The sequence below is a fragment of the Gymnoscopelus braueri genome (assembly GCF_963280865.1).
Source record: "Gymnoscopelus braueri genome assembly, chromosome: 16".
Lineage (NCBI taxonomy): Eukaryota > Metazoa > Chordata > Actinopteri > Myctophiformes > Myctophidae > Gymnoscopelus > Gymnoscopelus braueri.
Window position 1 is genome coordinate 18,158,554 of NC_137616.1, and position 16,841 is coordinate 18,175,394.

General features: G+C 42.2%; 2 protein-coding genes across 3 annotated transcripts; one reads left to right on the forward strand and one right to left on the reverse strand.

Annotated features, from left to right (window-relative positions):
* Nucleotides 1-728: 728 nt before the first annotated feature.
* Nucleotides 729-6,104, reverse strand: nup43 (nucleoporin 43). The gene is made up of 8 exons (XM_080452630.1): nucleotides 5,878-6,104; nucleotides 5,000-5,113; nucleotides 4,320-4,397; nucleotides 3,408-3,570; nucleotides 2,898-3,033; nucleotides 2,400-2,551; nucleotides 2,172-2,288; nucleotides 729-1,868 (listed from the first exon to the last, which is right to left on the reverse strand). The coding sequence occupies exons 1-8, from the start codon at nucleotides 5,995-5,997 to the stop codon at nucleotides 1,639-1,641; spliced, it is 1,110 nt and encodes a 369-aa protein (XP_080308756.1). The 5' UTR covers nucleotides 5,998-6,104; the 3' UTR covers nucleotides 729-1,638.
* Nucleotides 6,105-6,725: 621 nt separating this feature from the next.
* On the forward strand, nucleotides 6,726-16,341 carry pcmt (protein-L-isoaspartate (D-aspartate) O-methyltransferase). 2 transcript variants are annotated; one of them, XM_080452969.1, is made up of 8 exons: nucleotides 6,726-6,958; nucleotides 10,853-10,957; nucleotides 11,062-11,093; nucleotides 11,479-11,583; nucleotides 11,751-11,871; nucleotides 12,713-12,798; nucleotides 14,585-14,810; nucleotides 15,464-16,341. In XM_080452969.1, the coding sequence occupies exons 1-7, from the start codon at nucleotides 6,769-6,771 to the stop codon at nucleotides 14,762-14,764; spliced, it is 819 nt and encodes a 272-aa protein (XP_080309095.1). In that variant the 5' UTR covers nucleotides 6,726-6,768; the 3' UTR covers nucleotides 14,765-14,810; nucleotides 15,464-16,341. The 2 variants fall into 2 exon arrangements, with proteins under 2 accessions (XP_080309095.1, XP_080309094.1); XM_080452968.1 differs by having other exon boundaries at nucleotides 6,737-6,958; nucleotides 14,585-14,754.
* The last annotated feature ends 500 nt before the right edge of the window (nucleotides 16,342-16,841 follow it).

A 16,841-nucleotide genomic window follows, 5' to 3' on the forward strand; every position in this document is an offset into this window, starting at 1 on the left:
CCCTCAACTTTACAGAAAAACAAGCCCAAAGTCGCTTATAACAAGCGGACATGGCAACGCTGACAACAGCAGCAGCGAGAAAACCATAGAGGTATACAATAGTAACAAAACACACTTCCGGTCAAGTGCCATTTCTGCTTTCACAATAAAGGTTCTTCATTTATAGCGTGATCTCAACAGTGATTACTGTTGAGATCACGTTGATACATTTATATCAGGTCTGCAGACTTGAAATAATACTAACATAGAGATACAGTCTGCATTCATAACCCACTGGATCTTGATCTAAAAATAATATTCAGCTTCCCAAGCTATTAAACTTTAGTCCGTTAAATGTGTTCATATTTATTTGTGCTGATAGAGCGTTGTGCTAACCAGTGCTGTAAAGAGTAAATTGCATTCGAAGAAACGTTAAATGGAAATGCAAGTTATAGTCTTGTGAATGGCCCTTAACCACTTGAACCCCAGCATCCAATCTCACAACGACAACGCGATGCGTCACATTGTGAGCTTGTCGATCGGCTATTTCCAGCGAAAGCTTTCCCCACAATAACAGAAAACACACTAGTATAGAGCCCAGAGGGACTCCAGTTACCCATATTAGGTTTAAGTGTTTAACGGCAAAAACGGAAATAACAATGTGGACTATTAAACTAACTTTACAAAGCATCGGCTGTTGCCCAGATAACACTGGATATCACACCAGATGAATTACACATTTCTGCAAAAGTATTTTATTTGGAAAAGTTTGAAATGTATCATTACATAGCCCTTCTCAAGTACAGTAGAATGGAATGATCAGGCTTATGACATTAGCAATATTCAGATTCAGTTCCTTCCACCCCACCCGAGGGAGTGGCGCAAAATTAAAGATCCGTACTTCAGCACCTCAAATGACTCCAGTGAAAAATGTAAGCAAAGTTCCACGACAAACTAAATTATGCAATGAAAATGAATGTCACCAGGATATTTTGCAGGGTTCCTGTTATGTGTTAGGTTAAGGTTCTTCAACCCTGGCCCTAGCCTGAGCAAAGTCTCCAGCTGAAAAGAGTGCCTCCAACGATCGTTTATATCTTTCTAAAGCCTGATTTGTACTTAGTTGCGCCTGGGTGTTATACACTGAAAATAGCAGATATACAAGGTTTTTTTTAACTCTCTGAGTCAATATTGTGCAGATAACATTTGGACTGACATATTAGTCTGACATATTAGTCTTTCTTGGCAGCAGCCAGCACATTGCTCAGCTCTTCCCTCTTTCTCTTGGCCCTGATGTGAGTTCCAATCCTGTTCTTCTTGATGAACTTGAGGGCTCTCTTATCCTTGGACACCTTAAGCAACTCCATGACTTGCCTCTCATAAAGAGCAAAACCACACACCTCACGGATCATACCACGCACTAACTTGCTGTGCTTGGTGAGACAACCCTGCTGCTGTGTTCTTTAATGGCGGTCAAGCGGGAAGGCCAGATAACCTAACTTTAACATTATGGACAATACCACCTTATTGTCCCACGACTCAGTGTTTTGGTTTTTGAGCATTAGCTTAGCCTCCTAAACTAAGCACAACTCTGAGCTTGTAGATCTGCTTTTTTTGGTGCGCAACAAAGTATAATCAGGCTTTAAGGGACGCTTGTCATTTCTAAACTGGGACCTGCCTGTTGACAAAAATGGCTTCCCCGTCTGTCCCACAGACGAGACATTGTCCAAGTACATCCAGACTGTTGACCGACAAGGTTTGGCTGGGAAGCATGTGAGTTGTCTCCAGACGCCCTTTACTAGAGTCTCCAGTGAGCCAGGCACTGATGAGGGACTGGTTCCCACCAACCGGGGCCACGGCACTACGAGACATGACACTGTTGTTTCGACCACCTGTAAAAACAATGACAGCACTTCTGGTTAGGATGTGTGCCTACATTATTATCAACATCTTGTGTCAATTTTTGAGTTGGGTAAGGGTAGAAGGGGAGGATACAAACCCCGGTCAGAGCAAAGGGAAGGGAGTGGGGTTGGGGTTTACCCCCGTTAGATATGGACCCTGGTTCGGGATAGGTTGGTAACATTTTAGTGATGGGTGGGTATGATACATTTTTAGGTTGCTAAGAAAGGTCCAAAATTGGTCACCACTTTTTTGAATTGCATTTTATTGTATATACTGTACATAACATGACTTGCCTTGTAGGAAGGAGGGCATGTCTGAATGTGAGGCAGTCTCCCAGTGAAGCAGTGATCCGTCCTGGGAGCACGAGAACAGGTGGTCTGGGTTGGTCGGATGGAAGTGGATCTCCCACACTATACAAACAAACCATATCAAATACTTCATAAAGTAACCAGCAAATGGCTATACACAATTGTATAATTATATGTAAAAATAAGTCCTCTTAATATGTAATGTGAACTTACTCTCAGCGGAGTGCGCCTCCATAAGTGAAAATGGTGTGTTGCCCTGTCTTACGTCCCATATACACAGCATGCCATCTTGGCCTCCAGTGGCCACAATGTGCTGTTGGTTGGGGTGTCTCGCCACGCAATGCAGAGGGACTCTATCGCCAGTTCTTAGAAAGCAGAGAGGACAACATTATTTAAATCTCCATTAGCCATACGACATCCAAATAAAACCACCCTCTCTTTAACCACATGAACCCTAGGCAAGCATCCCTTTTTTGGGAATGTTATAATAGGCTAACATTCACTGAAAGTAGCCAATCTACAAGCTCACGACATATTGCGTGTGTTGTGGGCATGTAGATTGACTACTTTTGGCAAAGAGATTTGACGTAGAGGGAAAAAAGGAAGTATAGACCCTTGGGGGACACTGGTCAATGAAGTATAAGGGTTTAAGTGGTTAAGAAAGAATGCTCTATACTGGGAAAGAATCTTGAGAATTAAGATGCTCTTTACAGGGAGAGAATCTGTGATGGCGCGTTGCTCTGTTGCCTGAAATCCCACAGTTTGAGCTGGCCAATGGAGTTCACCGTTAGGATCTCTGTTGTTCTCAGGTACGTGGCAGCATGGATCGTGCTGCTGTCAGCATTATCTAACAAAGTACATAAATAAATAAAAACAGTTATGAATATGATTAAAACAAATAATTGTGCTTAAAGGGTATCACACATCTAAATATCTTCATGCATTTTAACCACATGAACCCTACTGTCCCTTTTCTGGGCCAAATTATGATAATGATAATTTGGCCAAATTATCCGATGGACAAGTTCACAACGCGTCGCAACCAGACACTGTGAGCTTGTAAATTGGCTATTTTCGGCCAAGAGATTGCAGTAGAGGGAAAAGGGTAGGGCCACGGATAGAGCCTTAAGGAGACCCTCGGTCAACAAGGTATATAGCCGGGTTTAAGTGGTTAAACAACATGCCTCGATGAGCCATCTAAAGCTGGTCAATCTCTCTCACCTATGATGCGAGTCACTGCTTCCTGGTCAGCTCTGTAGACAATTATCCTGCCATCTTCCCCAACTGAAACAATCTCAGGACTGCTGCACACCACTCCAGTACATGGGGCATTGTCGCAAGGATAACTATGTGCTCTCGTCCAACAGTGAGAAACGGATATCGTCTAAAAAAAGACACCAAGAGTGTTGTAAATAGGGCTGCCACTATCAAGTACGTTCTTAGCGATTATATAGATTTTTCCGATTAATCGAATAATCGAGAACAAGAAGTTTTTTTTAAATATATTCTTTTCATTTTATATCAACAAATTGATTAACGACTTAAAGGTATCATGACATTAATTTTCACTTTTTTTATTTTCAATGTTTTATTTGGGGTTTTATGACCTCAATTACACCCAAAAAACCTGAACTTAGAACATTCAGTGGATTTTCTGTGGTCTGGGGTTTTCTGAATAATTAGGCTGAAAAGTAATCTGAGCTTGGCCCTTCGACAGTGAGGTCACAGTCGATTAATCCCGCCCACTCTCCTCCTCGCCCCTCCCCTCCCCTATCCTTTCCTTTGGGGGGGGCGGAGCAGAGGCGATGATTGACAGGCAAAATCCCTCACCAGCGACACCCGCAGGCAAAGATTTCTTTTTTCATTGCAGTTGAAAAGGCTTTAGAAATGTGAGAGAAAAACACCTGCCATGGATCACTGGAATGGAATTTTCACTTAAAACTTTTTGTACACTTTTGAAGGACCAGGACAAAGACTTTGAATGTGGTGTAAAAGTGAATGTCATTAAACCTTTAAGCATTATTCTATACTTAATTGCACAATGTGCAAAAATAATAAAAAATAGCATATCTACAAGCTTGTAGATTGGCTATTTTCACCACACAACACCATTGTGCAACAAAGTTTAAGTACCTGGACGTCGTGATGATGCCGGAAGATGGTCACTGCCCCAGTCGATGATGCTGTGACAATTCTGTGTTGGTCCAGAAACTATTAAGAAATACAGACCATGAATTCAGGCAATTCAATACACATACATGTAGCAATAAAAGCCCGGTCCATACTTATTTAGCCAAATCTAACTTTGACAGAGCATGGCTCTAGAATGTTATCAATGAGCTGTGAAGTGTACTGTGAAGCCTTGTAATAATGTTTTGTGTTATATTGTATGGTTGTTTTAGCACAGTCTCTGCGGCACATGTCCCACCAATAGTTCACTACTTGTACCTGTATGAGTACGTGCCAAATAAATCCCTCTTCATTCCCGATTTAAAGTTGTCTAAAGTCTATGTTTTTCAATCTCCAGCACCGTCACTGTAATTTATACCAAAATAGACTCTTGTTTCTTTCTTTGACAGGTGCCATTGCCATGATGCAGGGACACAGTAGTTTGGTAAAGCCCCTCCCTCCGGAAAATCTCATTTCCATTTGATTTTTACAAATGAGATTTCCGGAGGGAGGGTTTACCAGGCTAGGGACACAGCAGAAGGATGCTTATGCTTATCAAGATGGTGACCTAAAACATAGATCAAGAAACAAAGTGATCTAGCTATTTAGCTGTGTTCATGTGCAGTTGCTGTCACCCATCTTACTTGAAGATCAAGAACATCTCCATCATGCTTGTATTCGCAGAGTAGCTGAGGGTCTCCTTCAAATTCATCTTCCATGTCATGATCTCCTATGGACCATATTGAAATCTTGTTGTGCTGCAAGAGATTCGACAAGATTGGATCAGTAGTAGTGTTATTCATAGCCTTGGAACAATAATAATAATAATAAACTTTATTTGTATAGCACCTTTCATGACATGAAATGCAGCTCAAAGTGCTTTACAGAGCAAGAATACAATTACAGTTAGAACCAATTTAACAATAAAGCAAACAAAAATAAAATAAAATAAAAGCAAAAGCATAAAACAACATTAAAATAGGCAATACAGTGAGAAATTAAAAATCAACCATAGAATCAAGAGTGTCATAGATTTCTCTTATCGATTCTGACATCAGAATTGATCAAATAAATCTATGACAGTCTTAATCCAAGGCTATGTTACTTGTTATTCTACTGTTAACCAGACAAAGCAGTGATGGAAAGTAACTAAGTACACGTACTCAAGTACTGTACTGAAGTACAATTTTGAGGTACTTTTACTTTACTGGAGTATTTCCAATTTTCTATAGTTTTACTTCTACTCCACTACGTCTCAGAGACAAATATTGTGCTTTTACTCCACTATAACTGTAGTATACAACCCTCGTAGACGTATTTATGATTCTGACGTTTTCATAAATACGTCTACGAGGGTTTTATACTACAGCTAACTCCACTACAATTATTTGAAAACTTGAGTTACTAGTTGATATGAGTAGTAATGCGAGTACTTTTTCCACCACTGACACAAAGTAAATCCTCAGTGTAGTCTATCCATTTGTAACTCTGAGACTGTGCAATGTGCAGATAAAATGCCCACCTCGTTGTCCCACGACCCTGTGGCAAAGATGTCTGGTTGTTGTAAGGAAGACGCTGATACTGGACTCCATCTCGTTTTGCTGATTTTTTGCGACACGTACTTTGCAAACGTACCCTCCATGGAGACCGACGCACAGATGCTTACTTTTAATACAAGAGTGTTTGTTTGGTTTTTGAGCTGTTAACTAGCTTAGCATCTCACGAGCATTTCCTCGAATGAAACCCGCCGTACGGTGGCCCAGAGAGGTCAGAAGTCTACCATAACAACCTGCTCTCTTTCGACAACGGGAATCGGATCTCGTACGCCCCCTAGCGGCAACTCTCCAAGGGCGGTGATATACAGACATCAGTGACCTATCGAATTATGTGACCATAGGCTCGGCTTACTAGGTCAAAATCAGCCAAAATGGTCATAACAATATCGTAAATGAATTCCACACACCACAATTAGTCGAAATGGAGGTGGCATTAAATGTGTATACACTCAAAAACTAAAAAGTTGTATTTTCATTTAATTTGGCCATTACGCCTAACGCCATTCGTGGCATTATGGCGGACAAGCACCTCTGTGATTTTTCATGTGCACGACTCAGTTCAAGGGAGAAATTCCCTCAACACCAAATTGTGAACAGGTCTACATGCCAGGTACAGGACTAGTCTCCAGCTCTATGAGAACCTCCTACGCAACAGCGACCTCTGGAGTCAGAAAATTCGATAGATCGCCGATTTGACCGAAACACCAGCAAATCTGGTGTGGCAAGGTAAACCTTTAAGGCTGATATGAATGAGAATGATATACACTGACATTCATTGATGAGGAAACAATGCACTAAAGAAGTGACCCCTAGGACCATCATCATGTGTTTTATTATTATGTTGTGCTGAAGGGTGGATGTCTGCTCTCAGCTACGCCCCCTCAAGCTCCGCTCCGTCTGTTGTGGAGGTGCTCACGTTCGTAGCGAAAACAGTTGGCGCAGGCGCGGCATTGACAGCTGCTCTTTACTGGCTAAGCAGAGTGTTTTCAACCATGGCGTGGAAATCTGGAGGATCCAGCCACGCAGAGCTCGTCAACAACCTCCGCAGTAAGTCGCAACAAATACTGTCGCAATATGAAGCGAAACACGTCGCCGCATTCAACGCGAGGTCAGATTATAATTCGCAAGACTGTATTCTTGCAGCGCAGAGCAGCTCGGTGGTGGTGGTGCAGCAGAGGCTAATGCTAGGCTAGCAGGTAGCCCTGATTCGACAGTATTGGGGGAACTTAAACATGGTGTTTGCACGTTCTCCCTTTTTGGCCAGTCCATCTACATAAACCGTTCAGATGTCAAATATAAAGTGCTTGCCACATGGCCACGGATGTTACAATTATGTACGGGCCCTCAGAAGTACCGGTATCTTATGTATTGTTGAATTAAAAAGCATTTTAATCCGATAGGTGGCCATTTTCTCCGTATTTTCGCCATATGCTTTCAACTACGTGACCCTATCGGTTTTGAGGTGTATTGCACTCTTTGATACATTATAACTCTAAAAAAATGGCCACCGATTGGATTAAAATGCGTTTTATTGAACAATACGGAAGATACGGGTACTTCTGAGGGCCCGTACACAATTGTAACATCCGCCATGGGGTAAGCACTTTATATTTGACATCTGTTTATGTATATGTACGGGCCGTAAATGGAAGTGCAAACACCAGGTTGAGGTTCATCCATGACGGTCGTGACAGACGACCGTCGTGTGTGATCCATGGCAAGGCTAGCAGGTTGCTAGCAATACAGTGTCAGCCTGGTATGTGTTGCTGACCTAGCCGTTGCTTTCGCTTCCACCACACCCGTTTTCTAAAGCTCGTTTATAGGCGTCCAGAATCGGATGCATTCACGCGAGACGTCGCAGCAAATTGGGGAATTAATAGCCGAGATAATGAAATGTTCCTGACATCAAAGTCCATAACATTACACACAGCATCAGCTTGTCTATACTGTATGTGCGTCATTTGCAAGTTGCAACCCTTCCTGGATCCGTCGTTAGCCACGCTGCTAGCTGCCCTGCCCACACTTGATTGATTTATTGAATGAATACTTCCAACATTTTGCAAAAAAATATATCTGGGCCATTCTGGGGATAGGCTTTGGCTTTTTACAGGGGCCATTTCCGAATTGCAGCCACCTTACACATCCATTGATGGTGGTGTTGATCTCCATATATTATTAATGATGTTTTCATTCATGGGTAAAGAAGTTAATTCTGGCTCGTGGGAATTGGGTAGCTCATCGGTTCCTGTTTTGATGAGGTTTAGGCTATTATGCTGATCCTCTGATTGCATGTTGGCTAGGCTGATCTCTTGATGGTCACTGCCAGGTGCAATACAGACTAAACACTTGACTGGACACAACACATGACATGGGACTTGTTTTCTTGTTACAAGCAAATCCACTAACTTGCCAGTAAACGACCAGCACCTGGTCTATTCTGTCTGTCTTGGTGGAGCAGTGTGTGAATGTACAGCATATGGTCTGCCTCTGAAAAGCTCTTTGTTGGTGAGCTATAATATATCAAGCAAGCAATGACCAGAACTAATAGCTAAAACATTTCTCTATAACATGTTGAATTTGTGCAGAAACACAGCTATTAAGAGTGCTCCGCAAAGTGTGTTTAGCAAGGGCGTGGAAATCTGGGGGAGCCACCCACGCAGAGCTCGTCAGCAACCTCCGCAGTAAGTCGCAGTGTTGGATGAAGTGAACATGTCGTTGCATTCAACGTGAGATCAGATATTTGCACGGCAGTGACTGTGTTCCATAGCTGTGTTCCAGGCGCTTGCAACGGTGGCTGACCTCCTGATTTTCACAGTCAGGTGCAATAGAGACTAAACAACACTGACTGGCCATGATGTATGAAAATTGGCTTGTTTTCTGGTTACAAGCAAATACACTAACTCGGCAGCAAACCAACAGCACCTGGCCTATGCTGTCTTGGTGGAGCAGTTTATGTACAGTCTGAATCTCTCTTTTACAATTTACAATGTAGTTACATTGCCAGACCAAGTTCAGAGTAAATAGCTTGAGCCCTAAATGACAGGGTAAATGGTCATGTAGACTGCAAAGAAGATCGTTTGAATTTAGTGTTTCAAAGTAACTACAGTAGAATACCAGATAAACATCTAAATCTAAATAACATTCTTACCATTGAGGTCATGCAAACAGTATGTCTAATCTAAATTACAAGTAGCCAGCATGCATACCGTACAGTAGTATAACTAGGAGCATAATATATAAAAAAGCAATGACCTGAACTAATAGCTGAAATATTTCTCCATATCATGTTACATTTGTGCAGAATCACAGCTATTGAGTCTCACAAGGGTGCTATTTTGTGACTAGTTTGTGACACATTAAACAGCAACTACCTTGCAGGCAACAATCTATTTATATTCTGTTCAGTCCAGCATAGAAGCATTTCAACAGACGTAAGGTAGCTCTGAGCATGGTGCCAACATCCTTTGGGTTGTGGGCTGTGCTCTGGTTAACTCACTTGCAAGAGAATGCAAAAGTAGCCAGACTGCTTGCATGCGCTTCACTGCAGCTTTCTGCCTGGGTAGAAAGCATTGTGTTTATAAGGCAACACACATCTGATATCGTATTCTAAGCTGTACATCCTTTATATTAAAAGCTGAACCTTGTGCATGACGGAGCATTTGAGTGTCATACTACATCTGCTGTCTTTTTGTTATTTTATTTTGGCATCTCTGCTTTTGTGCTATTGTTTAATACTTGAATACTCACATGATCATAATATCACATGGCATGACTATACATACAAAAAAAACCTTGTGGTGATCTGCAATGCACTGCAATTACTTCTAAAGGAGGACAGTGCTTGAGCTTCCTGCTTGACCCATTTCCACTCTTTAACAGGGCAGACCCTAAGTTAGGATAAGCTGCATTTAAGCAGGTCACACTCCGGACGCATGCTAATTCTTCTGACCAGCACTCTGTGCTGCATCAGTTTCAGTCCTTGTTCAGGACATTCTGCTGTTGAGGTCTCAGACACATCGTTTTTCGAGTGGAACCTCTTTCCAAACCAGTCATTCTCCTTGCGAGCTATTGAGGCCAGTGCTTTTCCAAACCATGGCTCAGGACCTGAAATGGATTGAAGGGAATACCCCCACTTACCCCCACTTACCCAATCTACTATGAATTGCACTTACACACAAATTATTTGAAGGGTTCTGTTCAAAGGGAATGTTGGGTGGGTAGGCTGAACAAAATCATGCAGATTTGTGCTTACACAAAAAGCCTGCAAATTTAGGTTGAGGTGATAGTGATACATATATAAAATTGATATTTTTATGTATTTTATTTTTGAATAATTGTGGAGCTCCAGAAAATATATTTCACTGATTCTAGAAATTGCTTGTAGGTGTCCATCTGCAATTGATCCTGTTGATGACCATTAAGCAGCACATGACTTAGGGTGAGGGGATTCGGTAATGAGAGCAGCACCGGCTGTCCTTGGCACTTTCTGCTATTGGCACCAACTGCCAGTGGAGGACTTGTCTGAAGAGACACTGATGATTCTGTGTGTGTGTGTGTGTGTGAGAGAGATGTCTTTGTCTTCTATTCATGCCATGTGTTTAGGGCTGTCACGATTATGACATTTTACTTGACGATTAATTGTCACTCAAATAATTGCGATTAACGATTTATGTTGTTGAACATTATGAATAGAAATTACATTTCTGTTTGGCTTTTAGGCTTCGTAAAGTTGCACAGGGCAGATACGACAAATAACTTACATATTTAATAATTTTATACTTTGATTACTTACATAAAAAAGTAACAACATTAATAGTGGAATAAAAAAACATTAATATTAGAAATAGCAATCTACAAGTACTCTATCCTCTACTTTGTGTCTTGACGAACCAACTGTAACAAAAATACACTCTCTTTCGCCCCCACCCCCCCCCCCCTCAGAAAATGGGATCATTAAGTCAGACAAGGTCTACGAAGTCATGCTGGCCACTGACCGAGGACACTTCTCCAAGTGTAATCCATATATGGACTCCCCGCAGTCAATAGGTATGGGATCATCTCACCATATGATATGCACACACATTTTCCTGTGCAAATGTTATGTCATAGATGTACAAACCTAATCTATGCCTCTCTCTTTTAACCAAAAGGCTATCAAGCAACCATCAGCGCTCCACACATGGTATGACTCCAAAGCAAACGTGAATTCCTACACCTTATTAATCTCAGTGATCATCAGTAATTTTGAAGCATTTTCTATATACACATGAGGAGAGGCATGATAGAAACATCTCACCTGCTCCTAGATTCTAAACCAAAACATGTGTTGTGCAGTATTTTTCCGTCGGTAAACAACATTAATTATGTTTGCTTTGTCAACGGTATTTAGTTCTTACAACTATTGTTGACAGCTTGTAAAATGGTTAGAACTGTTAGCTTCATACTGCTAATATAAAGAAAAGCGTTGCGGATGGGTCACAAGCACGTATGGTAGAGGTTGCTAGTCCGTGTTTTGAAAGGTGAGCAATGGGGTGGTCATGCAGTCCTCTTGTTGGTCTGCCCCCTAGCATGCTTACGCCCTGGAGCTTCTGCACGACCAGCTGTACGAGGGAGCGAAGGCTCTGGACGTGGGCTCCGGCAGTGGAATCCTCTCTGTGTGCTTTGCACGAATGGTGAGCCACACATGACTGGTAAACAAACGCAGCTTTTCTTCAGAGGCAATTCCAAGTAAATTGATTGATTCAGATGATATCATTTTTGTTCAACCAATCGCCCTAAATTCAAAAGATGTTTTACTGAACGAGGTACTGAGTGCCATCTCTTCTCTTGTAATTCACAGGTAGGCCCCAAAGGGAAGGTGATAGGTATAGATCACATCAAAGAGCTGGTAGACGACTCTGTAACCAATGTGAACAAAGACGAACCAGACTTGATAGCATCGGGCCGAATCACGCTAATAGGTAAGGTCAAAGCCATGAAACGCAACGTGCTGGGTGTCGTGAATGCAGGCTATTAGAGCTGCAGAACGACACCAAGTGTACCTGCCAAACGAAGTACATTGTAATGTTCGCTAGACCTTGAAGCCCTTCCTCCTGTGGGGAGCTGAACTTTTTTATTTTATTTTACGTTCTGTTTATTGAGTTTTGGTTTTTTTTTACATCCAGGTCATATAGGCATGTACTGAAGCAAATAAACAAGGTATCTAATAATAATCATGAAAATGAGTGGGTAACAGGATAAATAATTATAAAGAGTGAGAAAAAAGATACATTCAATAAGGTATAAACAGAGTAAAATAGCAGCCAAAAGCAAACAAACAACACACACAAATAAAACAGTCTATAAACGGCACATTGAGTTAAGATAGGCATGGTCTTGCTTGTCAGTGAGGTGATAAGCAGGTATAAACCAAGGGCTTATTACACAACAACGAATGACTACTGCCATATGGTCTGTAACCTGCCGCAGGTTACAGACTCATTCGGGTTCCGTCGGGGGCTGAAGTGCAAGATTGTCAACGTGCGATAGAAAAGGCTGCCATGTTTTATAGAATGTTGAGATAGAACCACTCAATGTGTATTTAATTTTTGTGGGAGCTTGTTTTTGTCTGACCTTTAGCTGGGTGGCATCAATTTAGGAGGTCAGAGGAGCTGGGATGGCACACAATTAATTCGCAGTAGCAATTTCTGGCCGGCCCTGCTAATATAAGCTGAGCATAGTCTTTAGGGGTTGGTGTTTCCATGGCATAAACACAGAATGGCCCCTATCTGTGTGACAGCTGTCATGTGTTCTGTGTTCCAGTGGGAGACGGGCGATTGGGAAACCCAGAAGAGGCACCTTTCGATGCCATCCATGTAGGTGCAGCGGCACCCACTGTGCCCCAAGCGGTGAGTCTCTACTCAATCTGCAATGGACCCATCGCTAAATCCCACCCCAAAAGCGATTGTCCAATGCTAGCTTAGCAACCGTTGCTAAGCTGGCATATGGTTTGGCACTCTTCCGTCATAGCTGTCAATGTTATTTTGCCCGCGCACACACAATAGTTTGCTTCATTAACCACCATGATAACACGATGGTGACTATGAACCAGCAACAGATTTCAAGTACCTAGAAAATGGTTGGAGGGTGCATTTTTCACCCCTTTTCCCAAGCTGAAATCTGCACTTAAACGGCAAGGCTGCATGGCTGACGCTGTGTCGTTGAACACATACACAGCTTAACGTTGGGAAAGTTGCACGACTCACCCGCCCAGGTGATGGCAATAATACTAATCACCGTAATAGTAACAAAGGTGCAAATCATATAAAACAAACAAATGTACAAATCCTCAATGATCTGATGGTGATGTGTTAGTGTTGACGCCGATGGTTACTTTGGCATGGTGTATCCTGAACCATTATTAGATTTATAAGCATGTTTAGAAACACGTGTAGTTTAGGCTGTTAATATTTTGACACAGAAATCACACAGAAATTCAGAATCACAGCTGCACGTCAAAGTATATTAATTAATTTGTTTGTCTATTTATTAACTGCTACTATGAGTAGTCTTACCGGTGATAAATGATAATGTCAAGCACATTGATCCAACTGACAATGCCATAGAGCTCTGTGCTCTAGGTAGTGGGGGGTTAAATTTGTATTATTATTATTATTGGTGCCAGAATTTGGGGTGGGGGGTTATATTGTATACCCACTGAGGGATTAATGCATATTTTGAACAACAAAATATTTAAAGTGAAAGCAAATGCTTTAAAACAGAAAAGATGATGACAATTTGGCCTAAGCACGGCGCTAGAGGAATGGCCATGAGGTCACTAAAATCAGGAGGGTGCACCCTTTGGGGAGCATTAGGTGTACAGCAAATTCCATTTGTATTGTTCGAGATATAACGAAAAACATCACATGGATGCACCAGGGACGTATCATCAGTGTTGTAGCCTGGGGTCATAGGATGTTTCGGGTCTCGCAACATACACCCTCCCCCAGGTGACCCAGCCAAGGTTGATCAAGCCTCGACTTACGTCCCAGGTAGCTACCCACGGTCAGTCCTAAATAGGGAAAGACAGGGCCACTCAATACGCTTGTCCGAAACTACTCCGCCAGGAATGGGGGGAGAGGAAGGCTCTGGTACGTGGAGGGACTAGGCTCTGTGGGTGGCCTCCTGGCCGGGCTCCTCCGTCTCACCAGGTCCAGGACCTGAGCGTTGTACCAGACTCCCCCGATCCAAACATTTCATTCTGGTGTGATGGTGTCTTGGCCCGTGGTGGTACTGCAGGCTCCCTTTGCGGCTTGCTTGAATGGCCCTCCTAAAGGCCTCACCGTGGATTTGTTGGGCCTCTTCCTCACGGAAGATACAGACTGGGGCGCCAACCCAAACTGCTCCCGGATGCCGTCTACATTCCGGCTGTCACCCGTCTCTCCGGTGGTCACCAATCTGGTTATTTATAAAGATATGGTTATCCTACCTAACAGATTGTAAACCTATTATTATAGGAGATCATATTATGCAATCATGAGTTGCAGGGTAACCGCCCTTGCATTCCAGTCGGAGCGGATCAACCATAAACAAGTTTGTGGTTCTGTGAATTGTCGCCTTTAACCTGTTCCGCAGTAGGTGTGCCCTTGTTTGGTGTACATTCTGTGTGTAAATTCTCCTCATCCCTTCTGGCAGCTCCTGGACCAGCTGAAGCCAGGCGGCCGGCTGATCCTGCCCGTGGGCCCGGCAGGGGGCAACCAGATGCTGGAGCAGTATGACAAGCAGGAGGACGGCAGCACCACAATGAAACCCTTGATGGGGGTGATTTATGTGCCTTTAACAGACAAAGACAAGCAGTGGTCCAGGTGGAAGTGACTTCCTTCTCCCTCTCCTCTCCCCTTTCCTTCTTGCGGCGGCAAAGGTGAAATGGTGTGGCTTGGAGCAGACGAATGGATCACAAGGGCCTGCGTTTGCTGCTTGTTGACATTTTTTTGCTTCTCCCATACCATGCCAACTGGCTGCACGTTTTTTTCTATTGCCCTTTTTTTAACTGCTCGACTAAAGCAAGTGAATATGCGTTAGATTTGTAACAAGTTAAAAGTATGGACTAAATTGGTTGCAGTGTGATGGCATTATGTTATGTAGTGGTTTCCATTTGGCTGTTATACTTTGGTCTGGATGCCCTCTGGAACAAGTGCATGCACTTCTTTTCTGTTGTGACACCCCGAGGAGGTTGACAGAATGTTTTGCCTATGGTTATTAACCATTTTAACCCGGCATCCCTATTTTAGGCATGTCGATTATTTTTCTAAATGTTCGAAAACTTTGAAATTCTTCGAAAATAGGCGAAGTATGAAATGGGGCATAAGTGGTTAATACTGTTGATTTACAATATGATTTGTATTTATTCTCGAACTTACTTGTATAGTTATGTTTTGAAGTGATAATCCATGTAAGAAGTATGCATGGGAGCATTTTCTAACTCTTGATTGTCTGCGTGCATGACAGGACTGACAGGATTGACAGGTTGTTGTTTTTCTGCATCTTGTAACACTCAACTTCTGTATTTCACAGGGACGAACTCTGAGGAGGACGACATATTCCATGTTTTCAGTTCGAACCCGGAGGAGGACAGACTGGGTTTTTCCGGCATACCTTCAGAATTCTCTCAAAAGCATAAACCACATGTCTTTGTCTTTCTTTAAAGCTCTAACATGGGATTAGAGCATCACGCTGGTGAAGCAGCCCCATGGGGCGGCAGGGATTAAAAGAGACTGCTTGAGTTTGAGCAAAGAAAAGTGGAGAGGGGCGCTGTTAAGTTTTGTTTTTACAGGCCTGTATATTTGGCTGTGTATTCCTTTTGATTGCTGGATTTTCTTTTCTTTTTTGTGGTTTTCATTTGATGTGACACTCTTGTTGGACACTGCAGCATCTACAGTATTCTAGGCCATTTTACACTTCGACTAAGCAATGCATTTGAGTGTGCATCTCACTCCCATGCAGAGTGGAGCACTAATTTCACATAGTACATGGCTGTTCTTTCTGCCTGGCAATGATGCTTTGCTGCTCCTGGTTTCCCACACAGTAAAATCTAATAAATCAACTAATTAATTAAACTATGCCAGTATACAAATGTAACCTAATAGACCTGCAAGGGTCCATTTGGTTACATTTGTATACTCAAGAGTTACAAATGGATGAATTAACACTGAGGATGTTACTGCACTTTAACATCTGCTGGCTTATCTGGTGACAGAACTAAATCCCTGCTTTGCCAAAAATAAACACAACCATGTAAAGCGAATGAATGTCTGATGTTTTCTTTGAAAAAGAAATCATACATGGAATCTAAAAGTAGTACATTTTTTGTTGGGCAAGTCCATGGATTATCTTTTGGCTTTCACACTTTCTGGAATGGCATATGAAAAAAAAAAAGGGATGCTTATGTTTTACCCTGCCTTTGTGTTATTAATAAACATATAATTGTGAATTGCAAAGGCAAGTTTAACATGAGATGTAGGTCCACAACATCGCTGTCATACGCAAACCTCCATAATAGTTGTTGCTTTTCAGGAACAGGGCTTCTAGTGACCCAAAATAAATCATTGGTCACACAAGTGCACCTTACATTTAACAGGTCTGAAGTGTGTGGGTGCAACTAAATAATATGCTAGTGCACCTACTGTTAATGAAAAGTTAGGCCCCCCAGTGCAACCAAAAAAAGAACCTGTATTCCATGTAGATAAGACAAGCTGTTAATACTTTTCATTGGTTAAATATTTATAGAACCCATAGACGGACAAAGACTTTCAACCTGATGTCCCTAGTTTGGGCATGTCATAAGCAAAAAGAAATGAATAGCAAAAATACAAAATTGCTGATCTACAAACTCACGTGTCATATCACGATGCGTTGTGAGCTTGTAGATCGGCTATTTTTGCTACTTTCGTGT